The sequence below is a fragment of the Tyto alba genome, unplaced genomic scaffold (assembly GCF_018691265.1).
Source record: "Tyto alba isolate M040663 unplaced genomic scaffold, T.alba_DEE_v4.0 Super-Scaffold_22, whole genome shotgun sequence".
NCBI lineage: Eukaryota > Metazoa > Chordata > Aves > Strigiformes > Tytonidae > Tyto > Tyto alba.
This window is the reverse complement of record NW_024881296.1, coordinates 7,434,016-7,446,428: the sequence shown is the minus strand read 5'-3', so window position 1 is coordinate 7,446,428 and position 12,413 is coordinate 7,434,016. Positions and strand designations below refer to the sequence as shown.

At 39.9% G+C, this 12,413-nt stretch overlaps 1 protein-coding gene across 4 annotated transcripts in view; it reads left to right on the top strand.

The window, feature by feature from the left end:
- PCNX2 (pecanex 2) overlaps positions 1 to 12,413 on the top strand; it is a 160,505-nt gene that overhangs the window by 39,418 nt on the left and 108,674 nt on the right. For all 4 annotated transcript variants that reach the window (XM_042795740.1, XM_042795741.1, XM_042795739.1 and 1 more), the window contains exons 10-13: positions 1,537 to 1,679; positions 3,111 to 3,264; positions 3,358 to 3,390; positions 10,547 to 10,718. In XM_042795740.1, coding sequence (XP_042651674.1) covers positions 1,537 to 1,679; positions 3,111 to 3,264; positions 3,358 to 3,390; positions 10,547 to 10,718 — 502 coding nt within the window. The remainder of the gene's footprint in view (positions 1 to 1,536; positions 1,680 to 3,110; positions 3,265 to 3,357; positions 3,391 to 10,546; positions 10,719 to 12,413) is intronic.

Here is a 12,413-nt window from a genome sequence, read left to right as displayed (position 1 = left end):
AGTAAATGAAAGAATGCCAAACATCCTGGCATCCTCTTGCGTGTCTGAACGCTCAGAAACATGAGTGAGTTACTGTCCTGTGCTGAGAGAGGCTGAGCTACCCAGCGCTGCGTGGCTGTACACTTCAGTCAATTGGAAGCACGAGATAAAATGCATAAACTTTAATTTCTTTCTCTACAGCTTAAGCTAGCCTGTTTTACTTCACATTTGCCAGCAGACTGAGGGTATCAGTGAGTGGGTTCCCATCTGACATGTAGCAGTGCATTAAGTCACGTGTAAATTATGTGTAAAATTGCTTTTCCTGGAAAGTGTAGATTATAAATTGAGTAATCTGAGAGAAAATTTAACAATTTCCTTGTGCAGGTGGACAGGTTGTTTAAAAAACTGTTTTGCTAACAGTTACCATTCGAGAAGGTGATCAATTACTTCACACAGAAATCACCTTCTCTGACTAGGAAATTTAATCTAACACAAATAATTCTAATGTAAACATTGCCTAGAGTTCCATAATATGTATATTTGTTATCTAATGTTGATTAATTTTCTTTAACAATGGGGATAGGGGCTAGAAGGAGGTTGAGAACCACTAGACTTTACAGTGACTAGAAATCTCAAATTCTTCTTGAAAGAAAAAGGGATTTTCCACACCACGCCCCAGCCCCACCATGAATGACTGGTGTACCTTGGAGAGAAATCACAACTTTGTCGAGGATTTTTTTGTTCTGTTGTCTAGCTTTTCAGGCCTGGCTGATGGTCTGTAGATAAGCCTCCCTTCCCCACAAGTGTTGGTGAAGGAGTACAGGTGTAGAGTTGAAGGAGATCTGAAATGCTATAGTTCAAACTGACAAGAAGAAAAGGCCTTAGAATCTGACAAAAGCAGTATTCAAAAGGGTGAATTTATAATTGTGATGGTAAGACTAGAGACTAGTGATGTTTATGCTGTTTGTGGTTTTTTTTGCCCTTTTTTTTTTTTTTTTTCTCCTTGGTGTTCTTGAGGATGCACATCTGATGGGGTATTAGAACCATCTCAGAAAAGATAAAGCTGTGTTCTGGAAGGAGAGTTGATAAGTCACACCACTAGGCCTTAAAGCGTACATAATTTTTTTTATTAAAACCAAGGATTTGTTCTATCGTGTGGTTTTGTGTTGTGCTATAAATAGCCTGATGCATGGAAAAATCTTCAAAAGGAAACTTCAGACAAGTAGTGGATTTGGACTAAAAAATAATTATTTTTTAAATGAATATTTAGTATTTATGTTTAAAGCATATTATCACTGTTCAACTCCACAATTGCTATAGCTTCTGTCCCTCTGCAGTAATTAAGCTGGTGTGATATTTTTGTTTCTGATTTAAAATGAAGAAAATAAATATGCTCCCACAATCCCTTTTCGGGGGGGGGGGGAACAACCAACCAACCAACCAACTGAACCTGAAACTTCATGTAAATGTTGCCTTTTAAACACCTGTTTTGCTGGCAGCCATATGTCAATGTGAAAGAGTTTTGTGTATTTCTGGTTTGTTTGTTTGCTTTTAAAGCAACCCAGCCAGGACCCTGAGGATTCTTCATGTTCTTCAGCACAACAGAAACTGAACAGGCACTTCTACAGATTTATTATATTCCCTGGCAAATGGATTAAAGTCTGGTATGATCGTCTTACCTTGTTGGCATTGTTGGACAGGTAAGGGTTTTTTTTAATGCAACTCAATGTAGTGTTGCAGTGGGTGGCTCCACATGTCCATAGAGCAATGCAGGCCACTGGAGAAAGAAAATGTGAGCATTGTTTTAGTGTCCAGTATTCAGGTTGAGTAGATAGATGCATGTTTACTTTAAGTTGAAGGAAACGTTTTTCTTCAGAGTTGGTTTTGGTGGTTCTTGCTACCCTTTGTCTTCAAGAAGGGGCTTTAATTCATGTGAGCATCAGGCCTGTAGAATAGTCTTTAATTTGACTCTCAGCTGTCGGATCCAATGGTTCTGAGCTTTCTGATGAGAAAATCAGGGTTTTGTGCAAAAATACACAACCGAAGGGTCCCAGGGATTTGTAAACAAAGTACTCCAATTTTTTTTAAAAAAAGAATTATTGTGATATTCAGGAGGTATTTCAGTTGCTTCCTGTTCCGGTTCAGGTTTATTTCTTTAGAGAAAATTTCTTGGCTCGGCATCTCTTCTTTTTCTAGTCCTCAGTTTCATTTGGCATCGACTCTGCAGGCAGTACCCTTTGCTATTAGAGCTCATGTGGCAATCTGCTGGACTACTAGGACTTTCAAACATGTCAGCCTGCAAACCTAATGGCTGCTGGCTCTCCTGTCTCTGCTTTTGGATGGGTGCTATGCCATACATGTTGATATGTGCTCCACAGCAGAAATTTCAGATGACAGTTTTACATGCTGCAGAAATCAGGCTATACAGTCAGGGAGCTTAGGTCCAGAGCAGATGCTTACTTATCTGTGGTGTCTTATCTCTGTTTCAATTGCATGAAAAGCATCTGCTGATAAACTCTTTTGTTATAGCCTGAATAGTAACTTTGGTTTTTTATCTCAGCTTCCATGTTCTCATAGAACAAATAAAACAAATAGAACATCAGATGACAAATTTGGTCTTTCATCTAATTCTTTGTTGTTAGACATAGATTTTTTATTAAAGGGATGCCTTATTTCCTCATTTAAAAGTGTTTGGGTGGTGGTGTTTTTTTGTGGTTATTGCTGTGGCTTTGTGTGTGGTGTTTTTTTGTTTGTTTGTTTGTTTGTTTGTTTGGTTTTTTGTTTTGTTTTGTTTTGTTTGTTTTGTTGGACTTTTAAAAATAAATATACACTTACCTACATTCAAATCAGCTCCACCATGGAATTCTATTTGGGAAGTGAGATTGGAGGCAGGTGGACTTCAGTGTATATGCCACCTTCTCTATACCTTTTAGCTATCATCGTGGATAAGGTCTTTGGCATGTGAGTGAAATATCATCGAACAGAGAAATGTAGTTTGGGGAGTAAAACCTCAGATTGTGTAAATTCTGATAGCTCCAGCAGTGACAGTTAACATCAGCTGCGGATGGACCTGCCTTGCTTTAATGAATATATAAATAATTGTAATTCTCTTAACACTTTTATTTACATAGGACAGAAGATATAAAGGAGAATGTATTTGCTGTCCTTCTAGTAATTCTTGTTTCACTTCTTGGATTCCTAACTCTGAATCAAGGCTTCTGTAAAGACATTTGGGTTCTGTTGTTCTGTCTTGTGATGGCCAGCTGCCAGTATTCTCTCCTAAAGGTAGAACAAGTTCATATGCAATTGCTGAATTTCTTGTAACTTCTATGAAGGCAAAATCCTGTAAGCAAACTTATTTTTGTGTTTTGTTTTCAGAGTGTTCAGCCTGATCCTGCTTCGCCAATACATGTAAGTCTCAGCCAGTAGAAAAGTCTTTCTCCTTTATTATCACTTGTGTTCAGAGAAACACAGGTATAATTAGTTTGCTGTTTTGGGTGATTTATGAAAATAAGCAAGGTGTTGTCTGTGATTTTGAGACTCTGTACTGTGTTTAATTTTAAGCTATTTGAATTTATCGCTGCTATTAGAAAAGTGCTTTTTCTTTAAGCTAAAATATGCAGTAAAAACAAATGCATCTGCACGAATTTGCTGGACTAGTTCCAGCAGCTCAGCCACTGGTCAGTTGGGTCTTTAAATTGAGGACTGATTTTTATGGGGGGTGTGTGTGTGTGTTATTTATTTCTTTTTTAAATCTGGTATTGCAAATATATTTCTCAGTAGTATTACTAGCTCATCAAATGGCACAGGTGTTTTCCCTTTGTTATAATATGGTCACCATTTCTGTGCTTGTGTCCTGCAGAAATACCCAAATCCGTGGGTGAATGCAGGCTGTAAGGACCTTTGCTGCTTACTATTCATCTGTTGAGCATCTCTGAGAAACTGAACTATGACGGTGACAACCACCTTGCAAAGAAACAGTTCCTTACCCAACTCTGTCCTCATAGGACTGGTTTAGGAGCATCATCCTATAACTGCAACCTGAGCCCTCCACCTTTCACTGTGTCTCAGAATTTTTGATTCTTTCCAGATCTTGGAAATTTTGATTCTTTCCAGATTCTTTCCCGTGGTTGTGCGGTCCCTTGCTTGATTATACAGTGGCTGCTTAGTTGCTCACATCTCCTATTTAGCTCTTCGAATGTTTTTGAGGACCCCCTCTCTTCCTTCAGGGTTCAAAACCAGCATGTTAAAAACTGCAGGTCTGCTGGATCATTTCCCTTTGGCAGGGAGCAATTATTTTTGTCAGTTTAGAGGCTAGAAGTACAGGCTGAACTTGACATTGAGGTTATTTACAAGTGTATGCTACACATTTCACTGAGATGGATTTCAGAAGTTTCTTGGTTTCTTTTCCATGACAGTTGTTATGGGGTGAGCTTACAGTATTGTTGGTTATAATGCATTAACAGGAAATACCTGCCTGCATAAAAAGTAGGGAAGGCTAATAAACTTACATAACTTACATAAGTTGCTTAATAAGGAACTTATACATTGTAGGATAATATTTTCAATGCATTAAAGAAATACTCCTACTTCAGTGAAAACTTGAGGTTTTTGGGGACTAAAATAATATCATTTGTCAGTTCAATTGGCATGTGTCTAGACATAATAATGTGAACTGTAATCAAATAGTTTGCACTTATTCAGACATTAGTAATGTGTACATTTATTTAAAGTGGGTGGCATACAGTTTAATCAAAACTTCATTATAAACCTATCTTGCCCATATTTTTTATAGTATTAAAGACAAAGTAGCTAATGAAGTTTAAACAGAACGTATTTTGTGCAGAATCCGGGTTTGCATTTCAGACTCTCACAATACTGTTACAGGTATTATTCACCATGTTGTATTCTGTAAGTCTTGCATCAGTGTAGCGAAGTAACAATAGGTATATTCCCATCTTTCTTATGCTTTTCTAAAACTTTCAGGGATGTTTTCTTGCGAACGTTTTGGTGCACTATACAGACTCCAATGGAAATAAAATTTAGAGAGTTTTCCACAGAGGGTTTTAAAGATGGGAGGCATTATAGATCAAGTTAAGATAGAAGATTAGCTATTGCTGATTTATATCCTTTTAACACAATAGATATTTGTAAAGGCTTGCTTGAGCTAGTAAGCACCACAAAAATAAGACAACAAGAATGCAAGAAAAGATACTCCATGTACTGTTTCATAATTCATGTGACTACATTAAAATTAAAGAGAATAACATCTCTTGATGTTAACGTAAGGATGCAGAACAGCAGAGGGATTAAAGAATGATCAGCACCATGTCCATGAATAAAAATGCAGATGAGATTTTTCAGTGTGAAACAAACCATCGTGAGCCACAGACTTGCACACTGAATTAATTTCTAGTCTTGGATCCATGAGTAGCCGATAATGCTTTACGTTATCCAGGCCTGCCAAGGAGGTTCCACATTTATTCCCTATCTCTCACATGCAGACTTTGTTACTGTTTGATGTGACTTAGTCATCTCTAGCCTATACCATTTTGAAAGACTCTGCTTTAAAATACCGTCCAGTGAATTGAGAAAATACAGTGCCTAGGGATGCATAAGCTTTTGTTCTGAACTCCTTCTGAGTGCCAGTGTATTTACTTCCTGGTTTTGAGGAAGAGCTGGCTAACTAAACCCTATAAAGGCTAGTAGTCTGGTACAATTCTATTGGAGATAATCTTATTTCTTGCCCTCCATACCATGCTGTGACAGCTAGGTTCTCCAAGTTGAACGCCCTGTATTGTCTGTGTACTGTCACTGTGGTAAGGGATGAGTTTCAGTGTATATATAGGGAAGAACCTATTGTAGCTAATGTTCTGAATTTTTATATTAATTGATACTCACTGAATTGTGATAGTAGTTCTGTTTTGATTGGCTTTGGTGTTTAAGTTGGAACTACCCAGGTTCTACAGCTAATGCTGGCTACTGGCATTTACGGTAGCTGCAGGTTTAGTACTATTGCCTGCTACAAGATGAGAATCAAATTTTCCTGTCAGCCTGTACTTCAGCCTTTCCAGTTCTGGTCTGCTTGAAGCTGGTAGCCTTTATCTGCTGTTCTCACAGGGGTATGTGGTTCTGGGATGGTGAAATTTGGAAACAGCCTCCTCACTGGAGTGGTGGAAAGAAGATAAAGTCTATCCCAAGTGTGAGTTGTATCAGTTTATTAGCAGCAGAATATAAGGCAGGTGCCAGTGACTGCAGGGTGTTAAATTCAGAGATCCAAGAGGCCGTTGTTGTGTGCATTTCAAGGTTTTAGACAAGTGGCTTTGACTGCAGGTTCTTAATATTGGCTGGAGGCAGCAGCAGATTGGGCAGTAAAGGCTGTGTCTATAGTAAATGACTATATGGAAGGATCATGAGGGCTGGTCTGTAGGTCCCTCATAAGCCACCTTTATAGCTCAGGATCTAGCTCAGGTTTATAAAGGCATTTGAGCTTTGAAAGACTGCGGTCATGCTCTTCATAGGATTTACAGAATTGCTTGCATAACTTCATTGTCTCGGTCCCATTACCTGCCAAAGCAGGTAGTGAACTCAGTTAGCTACCATAGGCAGTTTCATAAATCCCATAAGGCACTCGGAGTATTTTTAATTTGTCCCTGTAATCTTTTCTGTAGAACTGAGCACACACAATTTTCTTTATATAAAAAGCCTTCTGTCTTCTTCCTCTTGCATGTGTGCACTCAAACCCTCCAAAATAATTAGATCTTCCTGAAATTTCCCCGTCAAACTGCTTTGCAGTCAAAAGGGCTATTTTAATAAATGCAAGTGTTTATAAAATTATTCTAGCTTCATTGAAAATATTATTATTGTTATCAAAATACGAGATGGACCAATGCTGTGTTTGTAGGATGTGAATATGTTTCTGAAACATATTCATGAGAAACATGGACCTGAAAAAGTCAGTGACATTTTTTTGGCAGACTTAGGGAAAGGAAGCATTTTCACTGAAATTTTTATCAGCGGAGAAAAAAAATGATTGTTCAATAAATGAGATGTAAAATATAAAAGAAATCCTTCTTCATTACTTAAATTCTTCTGAAGGAGAAGGCAGAGTAGAGTAGTTCCACCAAGATTAAATTAGTTTTGCATGTCAAAATGTGATGAGTTTGTCTAGTAGAACAAAATGAGCCCTTAATATCAACAATATCTTGGTAGGTTGCGTTGCCTTGTGCTCATTTTGGTGAAGGGCTGCCTAGCTTGGCCTGTTGGTGGCAGGCACAAGAGGGCTTCACCCTCCCCCCCCCCCCCCCCCCCCCCCCCCATTTTTTATTTTGGTTTGGTTTTGTTTCTAAAACTGTGAAAAGAGGAAGTGTAATGTTCATCCCCTGGCTGTGGCTTTCAGAAGGTGATGCACTGTCCCAGTGATCCTCTCTCTCTCCTGAAAGGTGTCCACTGTTGTCCTCAAACCAATCCTAAATAATCCCCCTCACACAAAGGATGTAGATGACAGTGAAATGAAGTGCTAACACTCACAGCAGTTTTTCTTTCTTGTGTTGCCTGTTCCCCAGATATGGGGACTGGATATCTGTGCTCTGGGAAGCTCATTCAGGTCGAGTGCATCCCAAGCAGTGGGACAGTTGTGCAGCCCATGTCCTTCCAAGTGCATCGCTGCTGCATTGCTTTGCTCCTCTTGATCTGATAGTAAGCAAAATTTCCTTTTGAGGATTCGGTCTCGTTCCCCACTGCCACCTGAAAAATAAGGGGGGTAGTATTTGCTCATATATTTCAGACTGTTCAGAGAGCCTTTGAAAGCTATTTCCTCAATCCTAACTAGCATTATTGTTGTTAGCATGGTAAGAGTGATTTATTTAGAATAGAATAGACTATTTCAGTTGGAAGGGACCTACAACAATCACCTAGTCCAACTGCCTGACCATTTCAGGGCTGACCAAAAGTTAAACACATTGCTGAGGGCATTGTCCAAATGTCTCTTCAACACTGACAGGCTTGGGGCATCAACCACCTCTCTAGGAAGCCTGTGCCAGTCTCTGACCACCCTCTCAGTGAAGAAATGCTTCCTAATGACCAGTCTGAACCTCCCCTGCCACAGCTTTGAACCATTCCCACTAATGGGGGGAATGAGCTCAGCACCTCCCCACCACATCCCCTCCCCAGGAAGCTGCAGAGCGCCGTGAGGTCGCCCCTCGGCCTCCTCCTCTCCAAACTTGCCCAGAGTCTTCAGCCTCTTCTCACGGGACAGGCCTTCCAGCCCCTTCACCAGCTTGGTTGCCCTCCTCTGGATGCATGCAAGGACCCTCACACCCTTCTTAAATCGTGGGGCCCAGCACTGCACACAGCACTCGAGGTGAGGCCGCACCAACGCCGAGTACAGCGGGATGATCCCCTTTTTCCCGGCTGGTTTCGCTGCGTTTGATGCGCCCCGGGACGCGGTTTCCCCCCGGCTGCCAGGGCTCACGGCCGACTCGTATCGGGCTGCTGCCACCCAGCACCCCCAGATCCCTTTCTGCAGGGCTGCTCGACAGCCACTGCTCTCCTAATTCATACTTCTGCCTGGCGTTACTCCATCCTAGGTGCACAGTCCAACTTATTAAATTTCATCGCGTTAATCGTTGCCCAGTGTTCCAATCTGTCGATTCCTCTGCAAGGCCTCCTGTCCCTCAAGAGAGTCAACAGCACCTCCCAGTCTGGTATCACCAGCAAACCTGCTAAAGGTGCATTCAGCTCCTGCATCCAGAGCTGGCCCTACAGCTGAGCCCTGAGGAGCACCCCCGGTGACTGGTCACCAGCCAGATGTAGCCCCGTGCACTCCAGCCCTCTGAGCGCTGCCCTTCCGCCAGGTCTTCACCCAGGGCACCGTGAGCTACTTTAGGAGTTAAATATACACTGTATACCTAATTGAGTATGTCAGTGTTCTCCTTGGATAGGAAAGGTGTGTGGAGTTAAATCTCTAGACTTCCAGTCATCAACTCGGTCTTACCCAACTGCCTTCAAATAATTGCCATGCAAAAATGAAACCTGGGTTCTGTAATTCAAGAGATAAGACAAGAATGTAACATCACGATAAAATAGACTTTGATCTGGAGTGCATGTCAGGATATAAATCATTAAGCAATTGTTTAGATGCAATATTTACTGGTTTCTTCTGCTAAGGCATGGCTCATATTTATGATAAATTAACAGCCAGAAAGTAATATTTTAAGTGTATTTTTTTTAAATCAGATTTTTATCTTTTTAATTTTCCTTTGATTTCTTTCATGGGCATTTGTCCTATTTAAAAAAAAAAAAAACAAACCCACCAGACATTAGTAAAATTGAAACTCTGATTAAACAGCTAGGATTTGTCAGTCTGACTTGATTCATATACCAAGAATGTGAGGTGCAATATAAGCCTGCTAGTTCCCTGCAATCTGCTACCTTGTTAACTGATTGATCCCTAAAGAGAATACAGATCAGTTAATAGCAGTGCTAACATATGAGCTTGGCTAGCAGCCAAACTAATATGGCTGCTGTTTCAAATAAGTAGACTCAAAAAAGAAATTGTCTTTTATTATACTCACTTAAATCACGTTTTACAAATAAGAACAGTTTCACAGCAGATTTATGCAAGGCAAACTTGAATCCTTGTCACTTTGCTCTTGGCTCTTCACACTCAAGGAATCTTTTGACTCACCAGCATTTCAAATGTCTTATTTACCCTTAAGCTTGCTACCAGAACTATTAATATTTTTCTTAAGTGTCTGTTATTCTCCCTGGCCGTCAGCCCCACAGCGGTGTTCTGTAGGATTAGGGCGAATCAATCATGTGAGATATGTGTGTGAAAGACGTTAAGATAAGGATCCTTCCACATAATAATTCCTTTGGATCATCATTTCAAACTGCTTCATGAGAGAGAGACCAGAAACTGCTGATGAGTGTCACCCCCTCCAGGAGGGACACTGATTTGCTGTCAGGTGGTTCAAATCAACAAAAAAAAATTGATTTGTATTGGTACAAAACATCAATCTCTGTGCCTCACACTGTACCCAGGAGCTCTACTATATTTTTTTTTTTTTTACTTCCTAGGATGCAGTTAAAAAATAATTTTCTATTTCATAAAGTAAAAGGGGGAAAAAAAAAGCCAAGATACCTGAAGCAAACATTTGTTAAAATAAAAGTAATATAGAGAAAAGAATGGTTTGGACAGATTGAGGTTTGGTTTGGTGTTTTTTTTGTTTGTTTGTTTGTTTTTTCTTTTTTTTTGTTTGTTTGTTTTTTTTAACTTCCACAGAAAATGGTGGCTTCTACAACTAGTGTGTTTTGAAAGGTCCAGAAGGTTAGATTTTCAAAGGCGTAAATGATTGCTGGAGTTAGTCTCAACTGCTTTTTGTGCCTTTTGAAAGTTTCCTCTGGAGAAGATAAAATACCTTGTAACATTTTTATTATTAATTAGTATGTATAAATCATTAAAATATTTTGTCTGGCTCCTGACCCTTTCTCCAGTTTAATGCACTGCACATAGTAGGATAATGAATACAAAATTCAAACACTTTTTTCTTTTATTTTTTTCCAGGGGCACAATAAAATCATAACCTACAGCAGACCTGTATATTTTTGTATATTGTGTGGCCTTATTTTGCTGCTAGATGCTGGATCTAAAGACACAAATCCTCCAGTTTATACAATGTATGGTTTGAAGCTCTTTTCACCTACATCTCTCCAGTCAGCCAGAGACCATGTAATAGGTGAGTCAATATTTTTCCTAGGACTATAAAAATGAATTAAGTGTTAGCCAGGGAAGTCTGTGTTTTCCCATGTTGGCAATCAAATGCATGTTATGGAGGCACAACTCTAAGTCAAATTGATAGAAACATTTGGAATGACTTAAGACAGGTGCGGGGGGACGGGGGCAGCTGGCAACCTTCCCTCACGTAAAAATAGTTCTTAATGAAATGAGGCTCATAGAAAAGTCTCTATAGAAAACTAACAGTCACTGATGTTATTAGCAAAAGCCATCATCTGTGAAATGCAGTTAATCTTTGTAAGGGCTTGTCTGTGCGGAGTAGTTACTGCAAAACAAGCGGAGTTTTAAATTTAATGCCTGGAAGCCAATCTGTGACAAGTCCTCAGATGGACATTCTTCCACTCATGAAGAACATGCTGCTTCTTGGTTTAGTTTAATCTTCTTGTCCGTGTGATGAGTTAGTGTGGAGCGGCCACGCTGCAGTAGCTCTTTCAACCTGTTTCCTTCCGGAATCATGTTCTGAGCTGTCTGAGCACATTCAGATATTGCCCAAAAACAGGACTGATGATCCTTTGGTGCTAATTCGGAGTGTTCATAGCTGGAAATACTCAGTTCTGTCAGCACACTTCTTCCTGTTATACATTTGCAGTCTGTAACTGTGATGCTTCTCTAGTTGTGTTACAGGAACAAGGGCTGAACTAGACTCTGGTCAAGTAGTGAAACACTGTTAGGTATGAAGTAGAAAAGTTAAAGTTTACTGTAAAAGTTGTAAAAATTTCCCAAGATATGTGTTGTAGTGTACCAAAGATGACCTGTTGGTTTGTGAATTTAGAACCAGGAAAACATGCTGTAGTAGAGGAAAAAACTGTGATATACTGTATGACCTCTGTGGTCTTTCTTTGCCTGTTACTGTTGTACCTGCTTTTTGCTATACTCAAGTCAGGCTATTGCTGCCTGAAAGGCATACTATTTTTAGGAAAGCTTTCTGGTCCTTTATATGGGTTCATTGACTCCCAATCCTTCTCAACAGAAACAAGGGAATAATGAAGACCTGCATCTCACTTATTTTCATTAGCTTCTTTCATTAGTTTCTTTTGGTCTCATTAAAGTTTCTTCTTACATCTTATTTTCTCTGCCTGTCAAAGGTGAATGGTAAAAATGCTGATAAATAATTCAACAAGAATCTTAAATGACGCCTGGGATGGAGATAAATGAAAAACTATAGCAACCAGTATAAGAAAACAAAGTGTGGTTATAAATGTGCTAATTTTGGCTGGCCTCAGAAGAGATGGTAGAGCAGGTTCTTGAAACAGCCTGGAGGGGGTTGGAGGGAGAAGAAATACAGGCTCATCTCCCCACCTGGCATCTGTTTAATGAGAGAGGGAAAAGAAACAATTTCCCTTTTGCTTGTCCCCTGTTCTCATTTTCCCAAGGTGTTTTTGTTCAAGTGATGCTTGGTGCTGCGCTTTGGCTATTCCTTGTTTTGTCTTTATGGGAGTCCCAACTTCTGGCTGCGGTAAATCCTTGCACGTGTTCACAGTGCAGCTACTTCTGTAAACCGTGGCAGTCTGGCATCCTCCAGCACCTTGCAGCACTTGGAGTATAGATTTCCTTAGGCACTGAAGGTACAGAAATACTTCTTTTCAGCAGTAAAATCAGGAGGGAAATTGGCCCCACTGAATACCAATGGAGTGTT